The 18,970-nt window shown below is 36.3% G+C and overlaps 1 protein-coding gene across 2 annotated transcripts in view; it reads right to left on the minus strand.

The window, feature by feature from the left end:
- The window catches only part of LOC135199511 (solute carrier family 22 member 20-like), a 58,761-nt gene that overhangs the window by 16,661 nt on the left and 23,130 nt on the right, over positions 1-18,970 (minus strand). For both annotated transcript variants that reach the window (XM_064227622.1, XM_064227623.1), the window contains exons 5-11: positions 14,456-14,559; positions 13,051-13,205; positions 12,537-12,705; positions 11,901-12,045; positions 10,707-10,978; positions 9,814-9,986; positions 2,606-2,664 (exon numbers count right to left, since the gene is read on the minus strand). In XM_064227622.1, coding sequence (XP_064083692.1) covers positions 2,606-2,664; positions 9,814-9,986; positions 10,707-10,978; positions 11,901-12,045; positions 12,537-12,705; positions 13,051-13,205; positions 14,456-14,559 — 1,077 coding nt within the window. The remainder of the gene's footprint in view (positions 1-2,605; positions 2,665-9,813; positions 9,987-10,706; positions 10,979-11,900; positions 12,046-12,536; positions 12,706-13,050; positions 13,206-14,455; positions 14,560-18,970) is intronic.

An 18,970-nucleotide genomic window follows, 5' to 3' on the forward strand; every position in this document is an offset into this window, starting at 1 on the left:
CTCAAGATGGAAATGGGTTGATTTCAGTTTTATATGTAATAGCTTAATTCAAAAGAAGTATTTAAAGCATATCTCTTATATATTTGGCAATGTATGTATGTATGTATGTATGTATGGTCGCCCGGGACTGAGATTCGGAACGGAGATGGGTTTCCACCCCAGGAAGGTCGAGACCTATGTTCGGGAGCCCGGAAACCCCCAGGAGCCCTGGCTCCCAAAATTTTTACTTCTCCCCCCTCCGAAGGTTGAGAAGGGATTCCCTGAAACAGAGCTGGTTCTGCGTGTGAAATGGGGCTGGCTATGCCTGTAGACTTAGTTACTTAACAAATTTCTGTATACATACGACTTATCATTTGGAAAATAATTTTATAGGGTAAACATCAATGACATCAAAGAGGGTGATTTTAGACAGACAGACAGAGAGTTGGTATAACTGAGGGTAAGAGACAGTGATTGTTGGAGAAAGAAAGAGAGAGTAAGAGAAAGGAACGAGAGGGAGAGGAAAAGAAAGAAAGAGAAAGAGTAAGGGAAAGGAGCGAGATAGGAAGGAAGAGGGGGTGTTTGGTAGGAGAAAGATGGAAAAAGTGAGAGAGAGAGAGAGAAAGAGACAGACAGACAGACAGACAGACAGACAGAGAAGAGCAGTTGTTTGGAGACAGAGACACAGAGAGTTGGTATTAGTGAGAAGAAAGAGTGGAAGAGACAGTGATGGTTGGAGACAGAAAGAGATTCAGTGAAAGGAACTTTCTCTTTTCTTTCTTTTCCATTTCAGTTTCAAGCGCCTTCAGTTCCCAGTCAGGTTGGCTTTTGCCATGACTATCAATAAAGCCCAGGGACAGTCTCTCAAAGTGGCTGGCATCAACTTGGAGCAACCTTGCTTTTCTCACGGGCAGCTTTATGTGTGGCGTGCTCAAGAGTGGGCTCTCCGCAACGCCTCTTCATTTTGTCACCGGAGGGAAAAACAAAGAACATAGTCTACCAAAAGGCTCTCCGGTGAATTGGAATTTCTGCCAACAAGAATTTTTCTTTCCGTGTATGTTTATGATGCTTCATTTTTATATTCATTTTCAAGGATGTTGTTTGTTTTGTCAGATTTGCATTCCTCACAATTCAGTTCGTGGTACTGTATTCAATTTTGGCTTGATTTATCTATTTTCTTTTCATAAACTATGCTCTGGGTTACATGGACCAATCTAGTTGGGACCAGCCCTTAAAGCTGGTAACCAGCTAGTATATATATATATATATATATATATATATATATATTATATATATATATATATATATATATATATATATATATATATGTGTGTGTAATGTTTCAGGCAGATAGCGAAATGCACTTAGCGACATTTGATCCCCCTAGGGGCTAGTACTAAACGTGACAAAATACATTTGACCCTCATGGGCTAGTACTAATCATGGTAAAACAGTGTAGGTGAGTCACGGTTTAGTACTAACCCCTGGGAGGATCAAATGTCCCTAAAGGCATTTTGCTCTCTGCCTGAAATTTAAATTTCAGGCAGTTCACGAAATCTCTGGTTTCGCTCTCTGCCTGTAACATATATACTAGTTAACCAACCCGGTGCTGCCCAGGACAACTGAATGAAAACTGAGAAACTCTCTCTCTCTCTCTCTCTCTCTCTCTCCTTCCTAACACTCCCACTACTCTCACTCTCTCACTTCTTTTCCTTTTCTTTCACTCTCTCCCTTTCCTGTTAAGATAGAAGCTTCAATTACATTGTCCTGCATTTTTGACATTTTATATTTCACACCTTCTCACCCCCCTCCCCCCATCCCCATTCCTATCAGGACTTAACTTGGATGTAGAGGGTATTGGGAATGTCACTATTCATCTCAGCAACTTCAAAACTTATGGACTAGACATTAATATCTGTCATTTTTGACATTTTATATTTCACCCCTTCTCACCCCCCATTCCTATCGGGGATGAACTTGGACTTAAAGGGCATCAGGAGTGTCACTGTGCATCTCAGCGACCTCCAAAACTAAGGACTAGACACTAATATCTGTTGTTTTTGGTTATTTTTACATGTCACCCCCTTCCCACCCTCCATAGTAACTCATATGTTTATCAGAATGAGGTATGAGAAACCCATAAAGTTTAATTTAGTTACAAAGTTTACAGGCGGAACCAGCAACACTTTATGGAAGCCCTTCCCATCATCACCCTTTGGTGCTCTTTGGTTCTAGTGATGTCTTGCTCCCACTGTACTCTTTTCTATAGAAGATAGAAAGTCCTATGTATACTAAGTTGATTGAAATTCCTCAATGCATTTCAGAGTTATGCTGGAAGATGCACACGCATACATACATACATACATACATACATACATACATACATATATAATGTAATTATGCTCTCTGTCCAGTAAGTGTAATATACTGTAGCACCTTTCCATTTGAATCAGTTAAACGAATCAGTTCCTTAACTTATACAGTACTCTTTTGCTAGAAAGAAATTGGATGATCATTTGCAGGATATATGTTACTTTTCAGTTATACTATACTTCCTGCTCAGCTAAAGATGTATTTTTTTTAAAATTCATGCACATTACAAACAGAATACAGCAATCGAACTTACTGCATAAGCCGTAGCCACAAACAGGAAGCCTGTCAGAATTAATGTCATAATTACCCTCTCTGGAAAGAAAAAGTAATATTAATATGTATGTACAAACACACACACACATACATACACACACACACACACACACACACACACACACACATATATATATATATATATATATATATATATATATATATATATATATATATATATATATATATATACACATATTCTCCCAGATTTTCAGTAGGAATAACGGGCATTATGTTGCCTACTATCTGGTGACTTTCATAGTATGTGTGACTGCAAAATTTAATTGGGTTCCTTTTTACCATCCTACGTATTGTATATATATATATATATATATATATATATATATATATATATATATATATATGTGTGTGTGTATTTATGTATATCCTGGTTTAACAGAAAAATTTATTTAAACAAAAGGAAGGCCTTTTATGAGGTATAGTTTAGAAACAGAATTTACGGCTTAGGGCCGAGATTAGATTTCAACGGCAAATGAAATATAAGGAAAACTCTAAGGATCAAATTTAAAGTGGATATATTTACAACTTAATTACTCAACATACTAGAACTCTCAAGGTCCAACTTATCACTGAGCGAACAACTGCTTGCCGGGTTGCCGACGCGTGCTGATGACATGGAACACGAATAAGTGTGTATGCCCAGAACATTAGGATAAAGAAGAGCCACCCCTCAAAGCAGGGATGAAGGCAATAGGATACCTTACACAAGGTATTGCTTTATAAACACACGTGCGACACACACAGGATTGGTCAAGTGCAATGATGCCGCCAAGTAGTTGGACTTGCTTCATATAAATCCTTCGTTCTCAGGGTTCCCTCAAAGGGCAAGAAAGGACTGAATTACTTCTATTAGCAACTGCTAATACCGGGAGGCCATTCAAGCAATGGGCACTATACTCTTGTTTTTTTCCATCTGTCCATCCGCCTGTGTGTTTGCGCATGGTAACACTGCGTCCCGGGCTTTAAATATTATCCTATTTCGAATATTAGCGGTGTAATTCGCATACAGTAAATTATTAAAACACTTTTCAGTTGCAAATGTACACCCAGATATCCTTTTATTTACCTAAAACTTAGACATAGCATAACTATTTAAAGCCCGGGACGCAGTGTTACCATGCAAAATCACAGAGGTGGATGGACAGATGGAAAAAAACAGAGTATAGTAAATCACATTCAAGGGTATCACAGCACTTGAATTAGATGAGCTTTATAGAACAGGGGGCCACAGGTGTGGGGGGGGGATGAGCAGGGGTAGCTATGAATGTTTGCACAAGCACCGAAATGGAAAAGTAAATACGGTAAAAGAGAATAATGACTGCCAATTAAACCTGGACTTTACTGTCTTTGGTCGCTGGTTTCTGCTTCTGAAAGGGTGCCGATGAAGAAAGGGAAATTCACTCCAAGACCATCAGGTATGGTCCAGGATGCAACCAGGTGAAATACACAAGGGCAGGGGACAAAGGGGGAGCCCCGCAGATGCGAAAACCTCTGAACTTGATTGGGTCTGAGGCAGGTCTGAGAGCTCTCTCGGTGACCTCTTTTATTAATTTTGTTTGCCCTCCGATGGCTTCTGGCTTAATTTTCGGATTTTGGTATCTGACGCATATATATATATATATATATATATATATATATATATATATATATATATATATATATATATATATATATATATATATATACACACATATGTATACATATATGCAACAAGGAATAATTAAGACAATATATTTAAGACACTGATGTGAATGCGATTTGTATCTTTTCTTTCTGAATGAGAGGATGTGATAGGCTGTGACATTTCTAGAATGTAGGGTTCATCAATTCAGTGCTCCTAAGTGATAAGATGGCTCAGCTTCGGAAATGCTGGCGCATCCTTCCTCGGGTGGCGCGATGTCGAAGTTGCTGTCTAAGCAGATCAGACCATGCCCTGTTTCTATGCACGGGCGGGTGCAGATATGCCTTATGAATCTGGTTTGAGACTGTTTCTTGGGCGTGAACAGTGTGTGTTAGTTCGTGCGTGTTTGCGAGCTTCTTCCTACATAATGAGAAAGTAAGTTAGCCAAGATGGGAGATCGCTACAGAGTCGGCGAAGGGCCAAGATGGCCTCTTTAATAGTATTTTTAGTGAAGTGTGTGAAATCTGTGTTGAATGGGTAAGCATACTTATTCTTTAGCCAAAAGTGTGGCTTGACTGTATTTTGAATATTGTTTCAGAGATGTTCTATTTCATTTGACTTTTTTATTTTGCTTTTTAATCTTTGTTTATTGATGTGTTCTCCTGTCTTTTTATAGGCGGTTCTGAGACAAAGGGGAACGGATCTGAAATTTAGAAATGGGAACTTAACTGATGTTCCATGGTGTTACTATGCAGACTGTGCTATGGCTTTCCTAGTTTTATGACTAAACTAATGTTGGTTATTGTAGAAGAGAGATGGAGTGGGCTATCTGAGTTCAACCTTTCATTTAATCATTTTGTTAAGAACCCGAGTTATTTAGTTAATGCTTTGCTCTTAAATAAATGTATTCGTGTAGTTCACGAGTCTGATTTAATTGCCTTAGGTAATGGAGACGGAGGGGGGGGGATGGTGACCGCAGATGGTGTTGTAGAGATGTAGAGAGAGAGAGAGAGAGAGAGAGAGAGAGAGAGAGAGAGAGAAAGAAAGGATGTTATTCCAGTGCCTGCTGCACGCTCAACACTACCAAACCCTTTTAAGATTACCGAGGTTGGAACCTCGGTAATATATCATATATATTATATATATATATATATATATATATATATATATAGATATATATAGATATATATATATATATATATATATATATATATATATATATATATATATATATATATATATCATATATATCTATATATATATATATATATATATATATATATCTATATAATAGTATATATATATACTATACATATATATATATATATATATATATAGATATATATTCTATATATATATATATAGATATATATATATATATATATATATATATATATATATATATATAGATAGATATATATATATATATATATATATATATATATATATATATATCTATATATATATATCTAGATATATATCTATCTATATATATATATATATATATATATATATATATATATATATATATATATATATATATATATATATATATATATATATATATATATATATGTATATATATAGAAGACTTGTAGGAGGAAGTATATTTCAGGTGGTCCGTAAAATACATTTATTACAACGTTTCAAAACACAAAGGTTTCATTTTCAAGCTGTAAAGACATAAAACAATAAAATTAATATTAAAAGTACTAAATTACAAATAAAAGACATAATACATTATAAAAGACAAGATAAAAAACAAAACAAAAACTAGTTAGCAGAACCAACCATCAAGAGAGAAAGGAAGGACAGAAGTCAGAAGGAACAAACCAGAAATGACCGACACAGCTCACGTTAGGTAAAGAGTTGTCGAGGAAGACTGCGTGTTCAATTGAGGAACAAGCTGTTTAATAAACAAGGACTCCAGAATTGTCAGTAGTTTGCCATTCGGTGCCCGTCCCAATATTTCAAAATCTTTGTATTGTATATTCAGCTTGCATTTATTGGCATTTTTCTAATATCAGACAACATGCCAATAAATGCAAGCTGAATATACAATACAAAGATTTTGAAATATTGGGACGGGCACCGAATGGCAAACTACTGACAGATCTGGAGTCCTTGTTTATTAAACAGCTTGTTCCTCAATTGAACACGCAGTCTTCCTCGACAACTCTTTACCTAACGTGAGCTGTGTCGGTCATTTCTGGTTTGTTCCTTCTGACTTCTGTCCTTCCTTTCTCTCTTGATGGTTGGTTCTGCTAACTAGTTTTTATTTTTTTTTATCTTGTCTTTTATAATGTATTATGTCTTTTATTTGTAATTTAGTACTTTTAATATTAATTTTATTGTTTTATGTCTTTACAGCTTGAAAATGAAACCTTTGTGTTTTGAAACGTTGTAATAAATGTATTTTACGGACCACCTGAGATATACTTCCTCCTACAAGTGTTCTATTTTTCGAGTTACTAGTAACCGCCATACCTCGGAACGCTATATATATATATATATATATATATAATATATATATATATATATATATATACACACACACACTTATATTGTGTGTGTAGTGTAGAAATCTCATTATTACTATTTCGAGAAAATGGGAAAACAACGAAAACTTTGCCGTCATGTATAGAATGAAAGTCACCAAAATTCCAGGAAACACAGTGTTTACTACTGTCACCAAAAATCTGGAAAAGAAAAAAAAATATTGCATCTCGGGAGTCTGAATGTGGGAATATATAATATAGGTAATGAGGAAATAAAGTGCAGTTATTGATTTATTCAAGGAGAGAAAGCTAAACACAAATTGATACAAAGGTGAAAGAGCATTGTGTACAAGAGTGCGAAGGACAAAGAACTGACTGTGTGGGTAGATGAAGGGTGTAGAGTTTAGAAGAGCTAGGACTTTAGTATCGGGGATGATTACTGAAAGAGTGCAGGTTTGTTAGTTCAGAAATCTTATTGTGAGCGAAGTGAAGTCATTACTGGAAACGTGCTCATTTTTGGCGACCCGGCCTGACCCTAGCGCTATTCAAGTGCTAATATCTCCAAAAGTATTAAAGGTAACAGGAAATTTCTTTCAGCAGATAAAACCTTTCCCTTGATGGTTTAACTTGAAGCTTCACGAGTTATCGCCTTTATGGCACCCTACTGGTGGACAAGAATGAGTGAAATCAATTGAAAATTTGTGACAGTAAAGGTGAATGGGCCAGGACTGGATAATGTAAGAGTAAAAGAGTGCTTTAGGTATCAGTTTGTGCTTTGCTATATAGGGAAATGGCATTGTGAAAAGACAGGGAGTTTCTTAATTAAATGAAAGTGGGAAAATTCTTGTGGAAATGTGTTGGGGAAGGGGATTCATTGCTAGAAATACATGGTTTCTAAAGAGAAAGATTCACAAGAAATACTTATATCAAATCCAAATTGTTAGGGAAAGAGATAGTAATAATGAAACATATAATTTTATTATGTATTAGAACAGAGTAGACGAAGGTTAATTTACTGAGTGTAGTAGTGCAAAGAATAATGGTTGGAGCAGATTTGAGTATTATTTGGTAAAGTAAAAGTTTAGTTAGATAGAAATTGAAGTTAGAATAATGGTTGTAGCAGATATGAGTAATATTTGGTCTTGAAGGAAAAGTTTAGAAAGATAGAAATTAAGTTAGAGCAGAAGGGATTCTAGAAAAATCAGTGTGATAAGAATGAAGAGTGGGAATGATATGAGGAAATGCTTGTAAAAGGGGTTAAGGTTAGAGACATGCAGGTTGAAACTGAAGTGTAAAATTTACAGATGTTATCAGAGACAACTTGGAGTGTTTGTGGCACTGTGAAGGTAGGAATGTAGAATAAAAATAATTATAGGGATTGTCTGAGATGCAGTCGCAAGATCGAGGAGGGATGGGTAATGAGGTCAAGAAAGCAGTAGGGAAAAAGATGGTATAAACTTTGGGGATAAGTAAGAAATGATTTACACTTTACAGAGTACAAAATGTGGAGAAAGAAGTTAAATAAACAATTAGATCTCAGAATAGAACATGCAAATGGAGGGGTTCTGTCTGAAGAGAACACAACTCTGGTCCAGTAGTGAGTATTGTGGGAATTCATTGAGTGAGGATGATAGATCTGGACAATAAAGGTTTGGACTGAATTAGTATTATAGTTGAGAAAAACCTTGTGGAAGTGACTGCTGAGGACTTGAGGAGACCAATTAACCTTTACTGGTTGGGCTTGACTGTACAATAACAAAGCCCCCTGACTGGGCAGACTTTGAGTTCGGCAAATAAAAAAAAAAATCAATGGATAGAGAATGGCATGCACAAACACAATATATAAAAAAAATAGAAAAAAAAATCGATCATACCACAGCAAGTAGAAAGTTAATATATCTGTTAGCAGTGAGCGGAGGACTTAGCTGCCTCTTCACTATTATGCTAGCAAAAATATCAGCTAATTTTTCAGTTCTTTCTAATATTTGTCTACATGATTTTGCAAAATTACAATTACTAACATTATGTATGGTAATTGATAAGAAAGGAAAAATTGCAACATTCCTTGAGTTAATTAATGGGCAAAATTACAAAATCTCATAGTTTTTTGGGGTTTGTTCTTTTCCCCACCCCATCCACTCTCTCAAGTCCACCTAACCCTCATCACCAATCCAACACTGCATCCCCACCCCCTCCTACCCATTAGAAATTGTCCCCCATCTCTACCCACCTTCCAAAACAACACCTGTGAGCCGTTCTCTACCCCGTCTCTCTGCCCTTCCTCTCCGATGGCACCAAGCCTTGGAGGAATAATAAAAGCACCAAGCCATCCAACTGACTTGAAATGTATGCAAGATAAGTTGTTAAGAGCCCAAAACGTTTGTGGTAGAAGTGAAGCTAATGTTTGAATTTCTAGGAGGGACAGTGACTGGTTTGGTGTATAAATGGGTTTGAGATGGATAAGTGCATTAGATCTCCATCACTATGATGTCTTTCTAGATGGAGGGATTCAAAAGTCCAAGGCCTGTGGATGTAGGTGCAAAATTGTTGGATGAGATGTATTATGTACTATGTAGAGTGAAGTGGCCGATGTTTGTGGGTTATACGATGCAGATTGGTAATGAAGAAAATTAGCTGCAGGGACCAATGACAGATTTCAAAATGTCTTTACAAGAGAGCAATAAATGTTAGTGTGGATAGTGCGCGTGTGCACAGTTTTTTTTATTTATTCATGAGTACTATTCATAAGTATTTACCATTAATCAAAAGCCCTGAGTTAAGGTGTAAAACTTCAATGTAAGCTGAAAATTCACCTTGTAGTGAAAGGTAAAATTCACTTTGTGGTGAAAGGATAAACGTTTATATTTCTGTAGCTGTGATACCATAAAAATATTAGTCTAAAAACTGTTGCCATATCCAAAAAAAATAAGATTTGTTTTTTAAAGATAAATCCTGTTGACAAGCCTTTTGACTTTGAATTTTTTTTTATTTGCTTAGAATTAAGAAATTGCCTGATTTATAAAGCACAAAGATTCCCAGTCAAATTACCGTCTTTGATGTCTGCTAGCAAGAGGGCTGCAGTTAAAATAAGAAGAATTCCACAGCTGGTAAGACAGGTGCCGAGGATCGGTTTCCTTCCAAACCGTCTTGTAACTGGGCCTGCCAGGATGCAAAGAGGGATCTCCAAGGCCCCAAGCAAGGCAATGTAGAGGAAAGGAGACCTGTGGCCACAGAAACAATGCATTCAGATGGTCGTAGACACATGAAATTAATATGAGAAGCATGTTTAAAATCCACTGGTCATATTTACCTGATCTTTGGGAATACAATAGCCAAGCATGAACGATTAAACATCTAGATTTCCTAATACTGTTGGGTAAGCTTTCCTACACCATATGTCAGTGTGGGATCAAGGAGAGAAATTTAAAGATGATTTGACCACTACTTGGCAAAAAAGCATTTATGACATTCAGGTTTTAAGAATTCTGCCATGGGATCTGTGATACTGGAAACATTTGCAGGGAAAACAATGATTAGTAGAAAACATTATTAGTGAACATATAGATGTGCGGTACTTTTACTACGAAAATTGTAGATAAAGGAGAAACATTACAAAGTTTCATAACTGGATTTTCTACAATGTAAATACTAAAACTTCTCATCAGTATCCCATTGGTTCTCAGTTGTATTGCTTTTGACTTTAGTTTTCTTCCACATGACTTCTAAAGCCCCTGCCTTTTCTAAATTCCAGTCCTTCATTTGAGAATGGTTTCTCTGAAATAGCCTTATGAGAACTTGTAAATGTGACTCGTTGTGGCTTGATTGATTTCATCTGTCCTTCAATACAGTCAATCCGTGATCAAAGTTTAAAGGTAAGACTGAAGCAGTAATGATAAGAGTAAACACTAAAGTCCACGATGAAATCATAGCGATTCACTCACTTGAAAGAACGTGAGCTTAATGGCAATCCCAAGTACACAACTCCTTGCAGAAGAACCATGCCACTTAGCCCCAGAGTCACTTTCGCCATGATTTTAGTTCTCACAAGAGCCACCGGTCCTGCCCACCATGGGCCAATGCCATCATCAAGATCTAAATAATTGTCTGGTTTGTTTAGGCTCATTTTGTTTGTCCCGGTTGATGAAAATGAGTCATGAGTGTTGCCTGGGGCGCTGTCTTTCTGGCTGAGTCGAGACGTCCTCTCATTTTGTCTCTGAAAGTTAATAAATTGCAATATAAGAATTCAAGTGATAATGTCAGTGGGAAAATAGTTCAATGATTATTTAAGATAGATGTAGATAAACATACATCAGCCATGCATACTGAGGGAGGTAAGGAGAGAGATGATGGTATCATGCATCCTGGAAGATTCATTTGCTGGAAAAGAGCAGCAGTTTTTATGCAATAGAAACGTCCTTGAATTAAGATAACTGAGTGTAGTTAATATGCCTTAAAGTGTTGTAGCTTATGTGACAAAGTTCATGGTTTTACAGCCATGAGAAGAGCAGAAATAATATTCTCAAAGGAAAGTTAACTGTTTGAATTTCCAGGTAAAATAGATATCTGATTCATGGTAGGAAAACCACACTATACGTATATGCAAGTCCGTACGAAAAGCAGATGGGAATCAAAATGTGGAATATTTGATGCTGTAGAAAGTAATGTAATAACTTGTCATATTCTGAATGAATTGCAGATGCTAATAAAACACTGATATCGTTTTGAAGAAAGTATTTAACTGACAGTAAGCGTTATAAATAATAAGGCTGTCAAAAAAAAAGAATATTATCATAAAAATTTTGTCTAACAAGATGAAGGTTGAATAGTTAAGTATTACAAGTCAAGTATTCACTGACCAGTATAAGACTGTTGTTGGAAGTTACACAACATTACGTTATCTTCAAAAGAAGCCAGTGTTGTACACCAATGTACTAATGCTTACAGTACCTAAAGTCATATTTTGTAATGATTGAATTCATAATACAATTTAGTATATTCACCTCAGAGTAAAAAAAAAATAGGCATTAGAGGATTACATCAATATCTTGCAAACAAAAGCAGACATCAGGATTCTTGATAAAAATCCATAATCAACAGTAGTAAATGAATTATCAGGATGATGAGCATGACCTTACCTGACGTATGGAATAAACTAAAGCACTGACATCCAAATCTTGAGGAAATTTCGGCTGATTGAGTCTCACAGCTCTCTGGAGAATCTGGACGGCTTCTTCTAGGTGCCCTTTCACGATGAGCCACCGAGGAGATTCATCTATGAAACTAGGAGAGAATATTTGTGTATTATAAATTCATGAAATAATTTTAGCGCTTGATATAACAGCTTTTAAGCTATTACAGTTTTGAAGTTAGTTACAGAAGTGGTGAAATAAATCCGTAATTTCAAAGAATGGTACCTAAAAGGCAATTAAGCAAATTCTGGGACTGATACTGAGGAAGCAACTCCTCATTTATTCACCTGCCAGGGCACAAGTTTCAGGCAAATTTTTTGCTACGCCAGTACCCTCTACCAGAGACAAGACTAATGTGGATTATATCTGTTACTTGGCCAGTCTGGAGGTCCACATTAAATCTATCCATCTCTTTTGCATCTTACCATGCATTCATGTCACCTAAGTGCAAGGAACTATGCTGGCATAGGTCCAGCTTACCCTAAACCAACAAACAAGTACTATGGGTCAAGAGGCCAAATTCTTTAATTACAAAATAAGCTTTTTCAATTGGTGCAAATCAACAGACCATGATTTTCTCACCACACAAGCACTAGAAGTAGTAGACAAGGCCAAGAGGTTACAGCTTGAAGCAGACGCCATTCTCTGATCCAATAAGCTAACCCAGATAGGCCTATTACCATCAAGGCATAAGGCAAGCTATATAAGATACCTACAATCGGTCGCATACTTGGGCTGCACACTTCCATGGCTGTAAAAGAGAACCTCATTTTATATACCCTTCGAAATAATTGTGCATAATAATGGTCCTGAAAGTTGCCGGAAATCTCTCAAACTTAACGACAAAATTCTGGTTGTTATTCTGAAAGAATAAGACTTCACAAAAGCACAACTGGAATGAAGCCATTAATATATTACTGCAGCTGAAAAGTATTTGTGAAATGAAACAAAGAAAAGAGGACAAGTAAACAGCAAAAATGAGTTTCTGATAAAATGACAAGTAACAGAATCACTTCTTCCCTCTGTTAAATTAATGAGTGTAAATTAAGGATTCAATTGGATGTAGAACGAGTGCAACCAAAAAGGAGCTACTTACAGATCATGAAAGCGTTGCCATTCAGGATTGCATTAAATATACCTAAGAGAAATCTAGCCAACATGATGAGCCACAACCATGGTGAAATCAACAGCACTATGGTGAAGCCTGCCGTAAACACAGAACCAGCTCTTATAGACCATCGTCGACCATATCTGAATGAGAGAATGATAAAGCTTTTCAGAAATAAAAGAGAAGGTGTCAAACACTGATTCACTTACATTGTATCTCTTTATCCCAGATAAGATCTGGAATTTCTACATTAGTGACAAAATAACAGTTGGATTAAATTCAAATACTTTTGTGTATAATCTGGAGCCTTTGTACTGTTGGTACGGTCTTATATTTTACAAAAACAAGTCATTCATTCATATGGCCAGTTTTATGCCACTTTGTTTGTTAGTTTCTGTTAATGTAATAGGCACCCTTCAGTTTCAGGTACCAACCAAGTCCACTTTTCTTTTTAAGCCTTTAAACTTTTGATCTAATTAGAACTTCTGGTTCATTCTCAGTCCTATTTTCATGTTGACACTCATTGTCTTTTACTCGTCTTCAGAGCCTCATATGGCTATCATGCATCAAAACTTATTATTACCAAACTCGAGCTATTCAGCATCCTTTACATTTCTTACATTTCCTCTTCGAGTAAATATTTCACTAGTTTTAGTGAAGTAAGAAGAAATTTTCGGTCGTTTACACCTTGCTTCTGGATATAATCCTGTGAAGTGAAAATAATAGGTAATGGGTTCAATCCAGATATGCTTACGTGAGAATTATTATTTTGTGCCATGCTATTGGAAAGACTATTGTGGAAAAATGCTCAAATCCTTTGAATGGGTCATACATGACTTATAGCAACACTTACACCTAAGCTCGGTGAAATGAGGGAGAACAGTCTCCCATGAGATTAAAGAGATAGGGTACCCTGCAAAATCTCCCAGTCCTGAGTGTACATATCTATATTTGCCCATAAATGCACTCAGAGATTGTTGCTGGTTTCAGTAATTATTTTTTACGATATGTGATCTGCAATTTTAATTTTGCAAAATGCACAAAAATATATTAGAAAGAACATGTATAACTCGCTGAAATTACGATATTTTTACAAATGTCTCGGAAAAGAGGTCCTGCACGGGTTTTGAAATGTTCACTTTGAACGTCCTGTGGAGTATATGTGCATTTCCATCTGTGTGTGTATGTGTGCGTTTTTTTCATACTTGCTAACCATAAAATTTGCCCGGTCTCTGGGTGTTGTTAATGTATATTAGCCTGTCCTGCGATGGTTAAGATCATCTTTTTATAGACACATATAAAACCAGGACATATATGGTAGGCAAAAATAACCGATTATTATTACCACCTAAGTAATTTGTTTTTCTTTTGCTAAATAGTCGACGGGACTAACCTATCAGATGTTATTGCAGCCAAAATAACTCCCAGGAAGCATCCAACAGAATATATGGTCTGGAAGAGTGGAGAAAGCCAGGCTCTTTCGCATACCAGGTTCCACTGAAATAGAAGTGTTGCAACTATAGCATCATATACAACCTAGTACAAAAATTCATCATAAACTTTTGTGAACTAAAATTTTCATTTTAGCTTGATTTGTGTTAACTGACGAATTTATAAAATATACTGCTTAAATGTAAAATAAAGTTTGTATTTCATGTATGTATGTATGTATGTATATATATATATATATATATATATATATATATATATATATATATATATATATATATTATATATATGTGTGTGTGTGTGTGTGTGTGTAAAACTTTATTTGCAACTCTTAATAAGCACTTATCCTAGGAAGTAACGATAACTTCTGGCTGATGATCCATGCTGTATTAGTAGTTTGGGAGTGGCCTTAGAATGGCTCCTCTTTTGAGGCAAACGCTAAATAGTTTGCATAAAAAATGTATTGTTCTTTCCATTTACAAGAGAAGAATGGAGACTTGAGATTTGCCATGCCTTGCTCTTGTCACATTTTGCAATTCTGGTCTTTTCTAGCTACAACCACCATAGGATGCTATTGATACGATTGCCACAAGTTCTTAACAATTCTAGCATTTTGATCCACACACACTCCACTCAACAAAGAGTAGACTTTATGTAATCTTGGTCAACTCAGTCTAGAAATATGTCGAGAAACAAATTATGTAAAATTTCTAGGAAAACATTAATATGAATTCGAACATAGATGAAATATGCAGCTCCATGAAGTTAACACCTGAAGTTCTAGAACATCACAATAACTGAAAGATTTCACTATTCTCAAAACTGCAACAAAGAAACTGTTCAAAGAAAATAAAGCTATCTCATAATTTATACTCTGGTAGAGCACTCTAACTTTCTCAGGCCCACCTTGGTGAAAAATTTGTCATTGCAATGTTTTATCATGATGACCTCTGGATCTCCCACTGGGCTTTTTTTCAAACTTGGTCATGGCATTTAGTTTAAGGTAATCCACACACAACCTGTTTGATCCCTCCTTACCACCATTACTGGCAAACAGTATGGAACTGTTGACTTTTTGATGACTCACTTCTAGCATTTGAACTTCATGGATCACTTCCCTGGTAGCATGTGCTAAAAGATTCATTTTTGCTCTGACTAGCTGGTCTGTCATTATTTTAATACTGTGTTCTCCCAAAGGAGTCTTTCCATGACTGCTGGTTAATAAGTCTAGATATTCTTCAGTAACTGTAATACGTACCTGCTGCTTTTGGTGCTTGCTTTGGTCTCATTGCTAATGTTGACACCTTGGTACATCTGTACTTCTTTCCATGGCCAAAGTTCCAACCAGGCATCATGAAAAATTACCTGGTCCCCATTGGTTTCTTCCTCAACGATGGGCATACTTAGGCATCTCCTGTCTTTGAAAATGGCTGCTGCTGATCCATTCACTTCATCACATTATACCCAGTTAAGATTTTTGCATGCAATCTTCATTTCTCTACCAACATCAACCTTCTAGGATATGCAATTAACCACCACCTTGATCTCTTCATAAAGATTCTATTGGCAGCAACTCTTAACACTTTTTGTCTCATCTTGAATTGTTGATCTCTGGTCCACTTAACACATTGATTCTTCTGCTGCATACAACTCTCCCTTGCTAGTGGATATGTCTCCTCCAGGCAAATCTTCAGTTCAAGCAGGTATTGTCAGGTGTTGCACACTTTATCCTTACAGTTACTGGTCCTTAATTCCTCGAGAATCAGCATCAGTCCTCTCACAGTCCTCCCATAGAGTAGCTGGAAAGCGGGAAATCTGGTTCTTGACTGTGGTACAGTACTTCTCAATATATGAACAAGGTTGCTGGTGGATAATCACAATTCTTCGGTCTCTCAGTGAATGTTTGGCATAAACTTCAGCACACTGTTGATTATTTCTTTCAATCTATTACACCTTGGGTTATATGCCATTGTGAACAGGTGTTTGGTGCTTATCAGACTGCGCATCTCTTTGATGTACATTTTTGGGGAGGAATCCTATCATGCTGAAAACTTCAAGTAGTGCCTCTGCTATATGCTTGGTTTGTATTTTATGAAGTTCCACTGCCTTCGGTCAATTTGCAGCAGAGTCTGCCACTGTCAGGTTATGCATGTTGCCCCTCTCTGTCACTGGTGATACAGGTCCACTCAAGTCTACTGCTACTTTCTTGAATGGCTTCTCCATTAATGGTAACTTTCTTAAGGTATTTTGCTGGTACACCTTTGCTGCAATTTGGCAAATTTTGCTCCAAAATGACCATTTGACTATGAACTCTTGGGTTGACTGCATTACTTACTAACACTATGTGCCAGACACTAGAATTTTTCTGGACTTCTTCAGTCTCCTTGCCCTGAAAACATGAAACAAATAACGATAAACTTAAAAGTTCCTTCACTCTTGATCCTTTGTTTTGTGTCAGTCTTGGCTCTTGTATGTTCTGCTCCTATATATGGGATGCTATAAAATACTGCCAGTGACTTCATTTCTCTCTCTCTCCTCTCTCTCTCTCTCTCTCTCTCTCTCTCTCTCTCTCTCTGTAATTGGGCTCTGGTTACAGCTGCTGCTGTCTCAGTACCAGCCTTTCCTGAACATCCCTACATCACTTTCCTGTGGCTTGTCCTTTGATTGTCTGTCTCTTCAGTTTTCTTGACCACTTAAGCCTCGGCTTTAACCATTTCTTTGTGGTCCTTTCTGTGTGGAATGTTCTCAAGAATAAGGTTATAAGTGGTGTTAACTAGGCACATAGCATTTGATGCTCATACACTGTAAGGCGTGTTAACAAGTTTTTTGCTGCTGGATGTCTATGGAAAATACTCTTGAGAGTGCACAAACCCATTTCTTATTGGTCATTTGGTCTTCAGTTGCCAATCTTTTATGTACAACTGCACTTGTTTAACATGTCTTTCTCTGTTACTTACGCCTTGCCTATATAACCTTCACTAATTAGTAAATTATGGTGCATCTTTATCAGATCTACAAGCTCCCAACCCAATAGATAGTTCAGCGTCATCTGCCAGTTACAGCTTATCTTTTTTTACATAGACTTCCAACTGAGCTTTGTCTATTATTTTCATGAATCATTGTAGTGGTTACCTCCCTCAGTTCTTCCATTACTGTAGTACTAGCTGCCTTTTACTTGAACTTCTGCTGGTCCTTATTTTTAGTAAGCACACTGTTTATTTTTTACTTAGTCATTACTTTCACTCTTGTCTGACTGCTGCTGCTAGTTGGCTGTGTTTTAGTCTTCGGGACTCTAGATACACCCACTAGACTTCTTCGTGGGACTCAGGCATTCTACTAAGCTTTCTCATGAGCTCCTAAGTACAGCTTGGTAAGCTTTGCCATCTCATCAACGTTGTGCAAACTTTGAACATAGCACCAATTCGGCCATCTCCCATCTCTAAGCGAGATCGTCGGAGATTTGCTTACTTGAATTTCTTAACAGACACTGTATGTGTTACTTAATTAAGGTTTACAAATAGTGTGGTAATTTTAAGTAATTCCCACTTTATTTTCTATACTCTGATATTTTTTCCTGCATTAAGACAAAGTAACTTTTGTGTTGGTGGAAATTGTACTTGTATGAAAGCCCCATCCTTTGCCCTTTAATCATGTAGTCACAAACCAATTCTCATTTGATATTTGCCATTTTCATGTTGCAACTATTGTATCTTATGAGTATAAAAGCAGATGGAAGCACACCTTTTTCCTATTTTCCCCTTGGACCATCAGATAAGTGGTTTAATTACTTACTAATATTTCATCGTCCATGGGATGGGACCGCGTTATCATACTTTTATTTAAACTAGTGATTAATGGCAGCCACGTGCTGATTTGAATCTACATATCCTTTTTGTTTTTTGTGAATAATAGTACTGACATTTATTGTTGGGAATAATTGCTTTGTCATTAATGTTGGTTTGTTGCAATAAATTCAAAACTGTAATAGTCTTTCATAAGTGCCTTCAGTTAAGCATTTTGAATTACTATGGTCTTATAACTGCTGTGCAACTAGACAGTATTTTGAACCAGTTATTCTTTAATAATAGGTATTTAACACACACACACACACACACATAATATATATAATATACATATAGTATATATATATATATATATATATATATATATATATATATATATATATATATACTCTTAAATTGTTTTCCTCATGGTAACAATTATACATGTGCTAACATACATTATATGCATTATTGGGTGACTTGTAAATCTAAGAAGCCTAGCCTTACAGGAGTTGGTAAATCTACACAATTTGGTCCTTTGGCAAACTGGATTTCTTGTATTTAGAACAATCTGTGCTTTATTTTAATTGCACTAAGTGCATTGATGATTTGAACCCACCCACATGGGACAGCACGTTGCCTCGATTAACTAACCCATGCCAGTCATTAAATTAATT

Source organism: Macrobrachium nipponense, chromosome 25 (genome assembly GCF_015104395.2).
Source record: "Macrobrachium nipponense isolate FS-2020 chromosome 25, ASM1510439v2, whole genome shotgun sequence".
NCBI classification, from domain to species: domain Eukaryota; kingdom Metazoa; phylum Arthropoda; class Malacostraca; order Decapoda; family Palaemonidae; genus Macrobrachium; species Macrobrachium nipponense.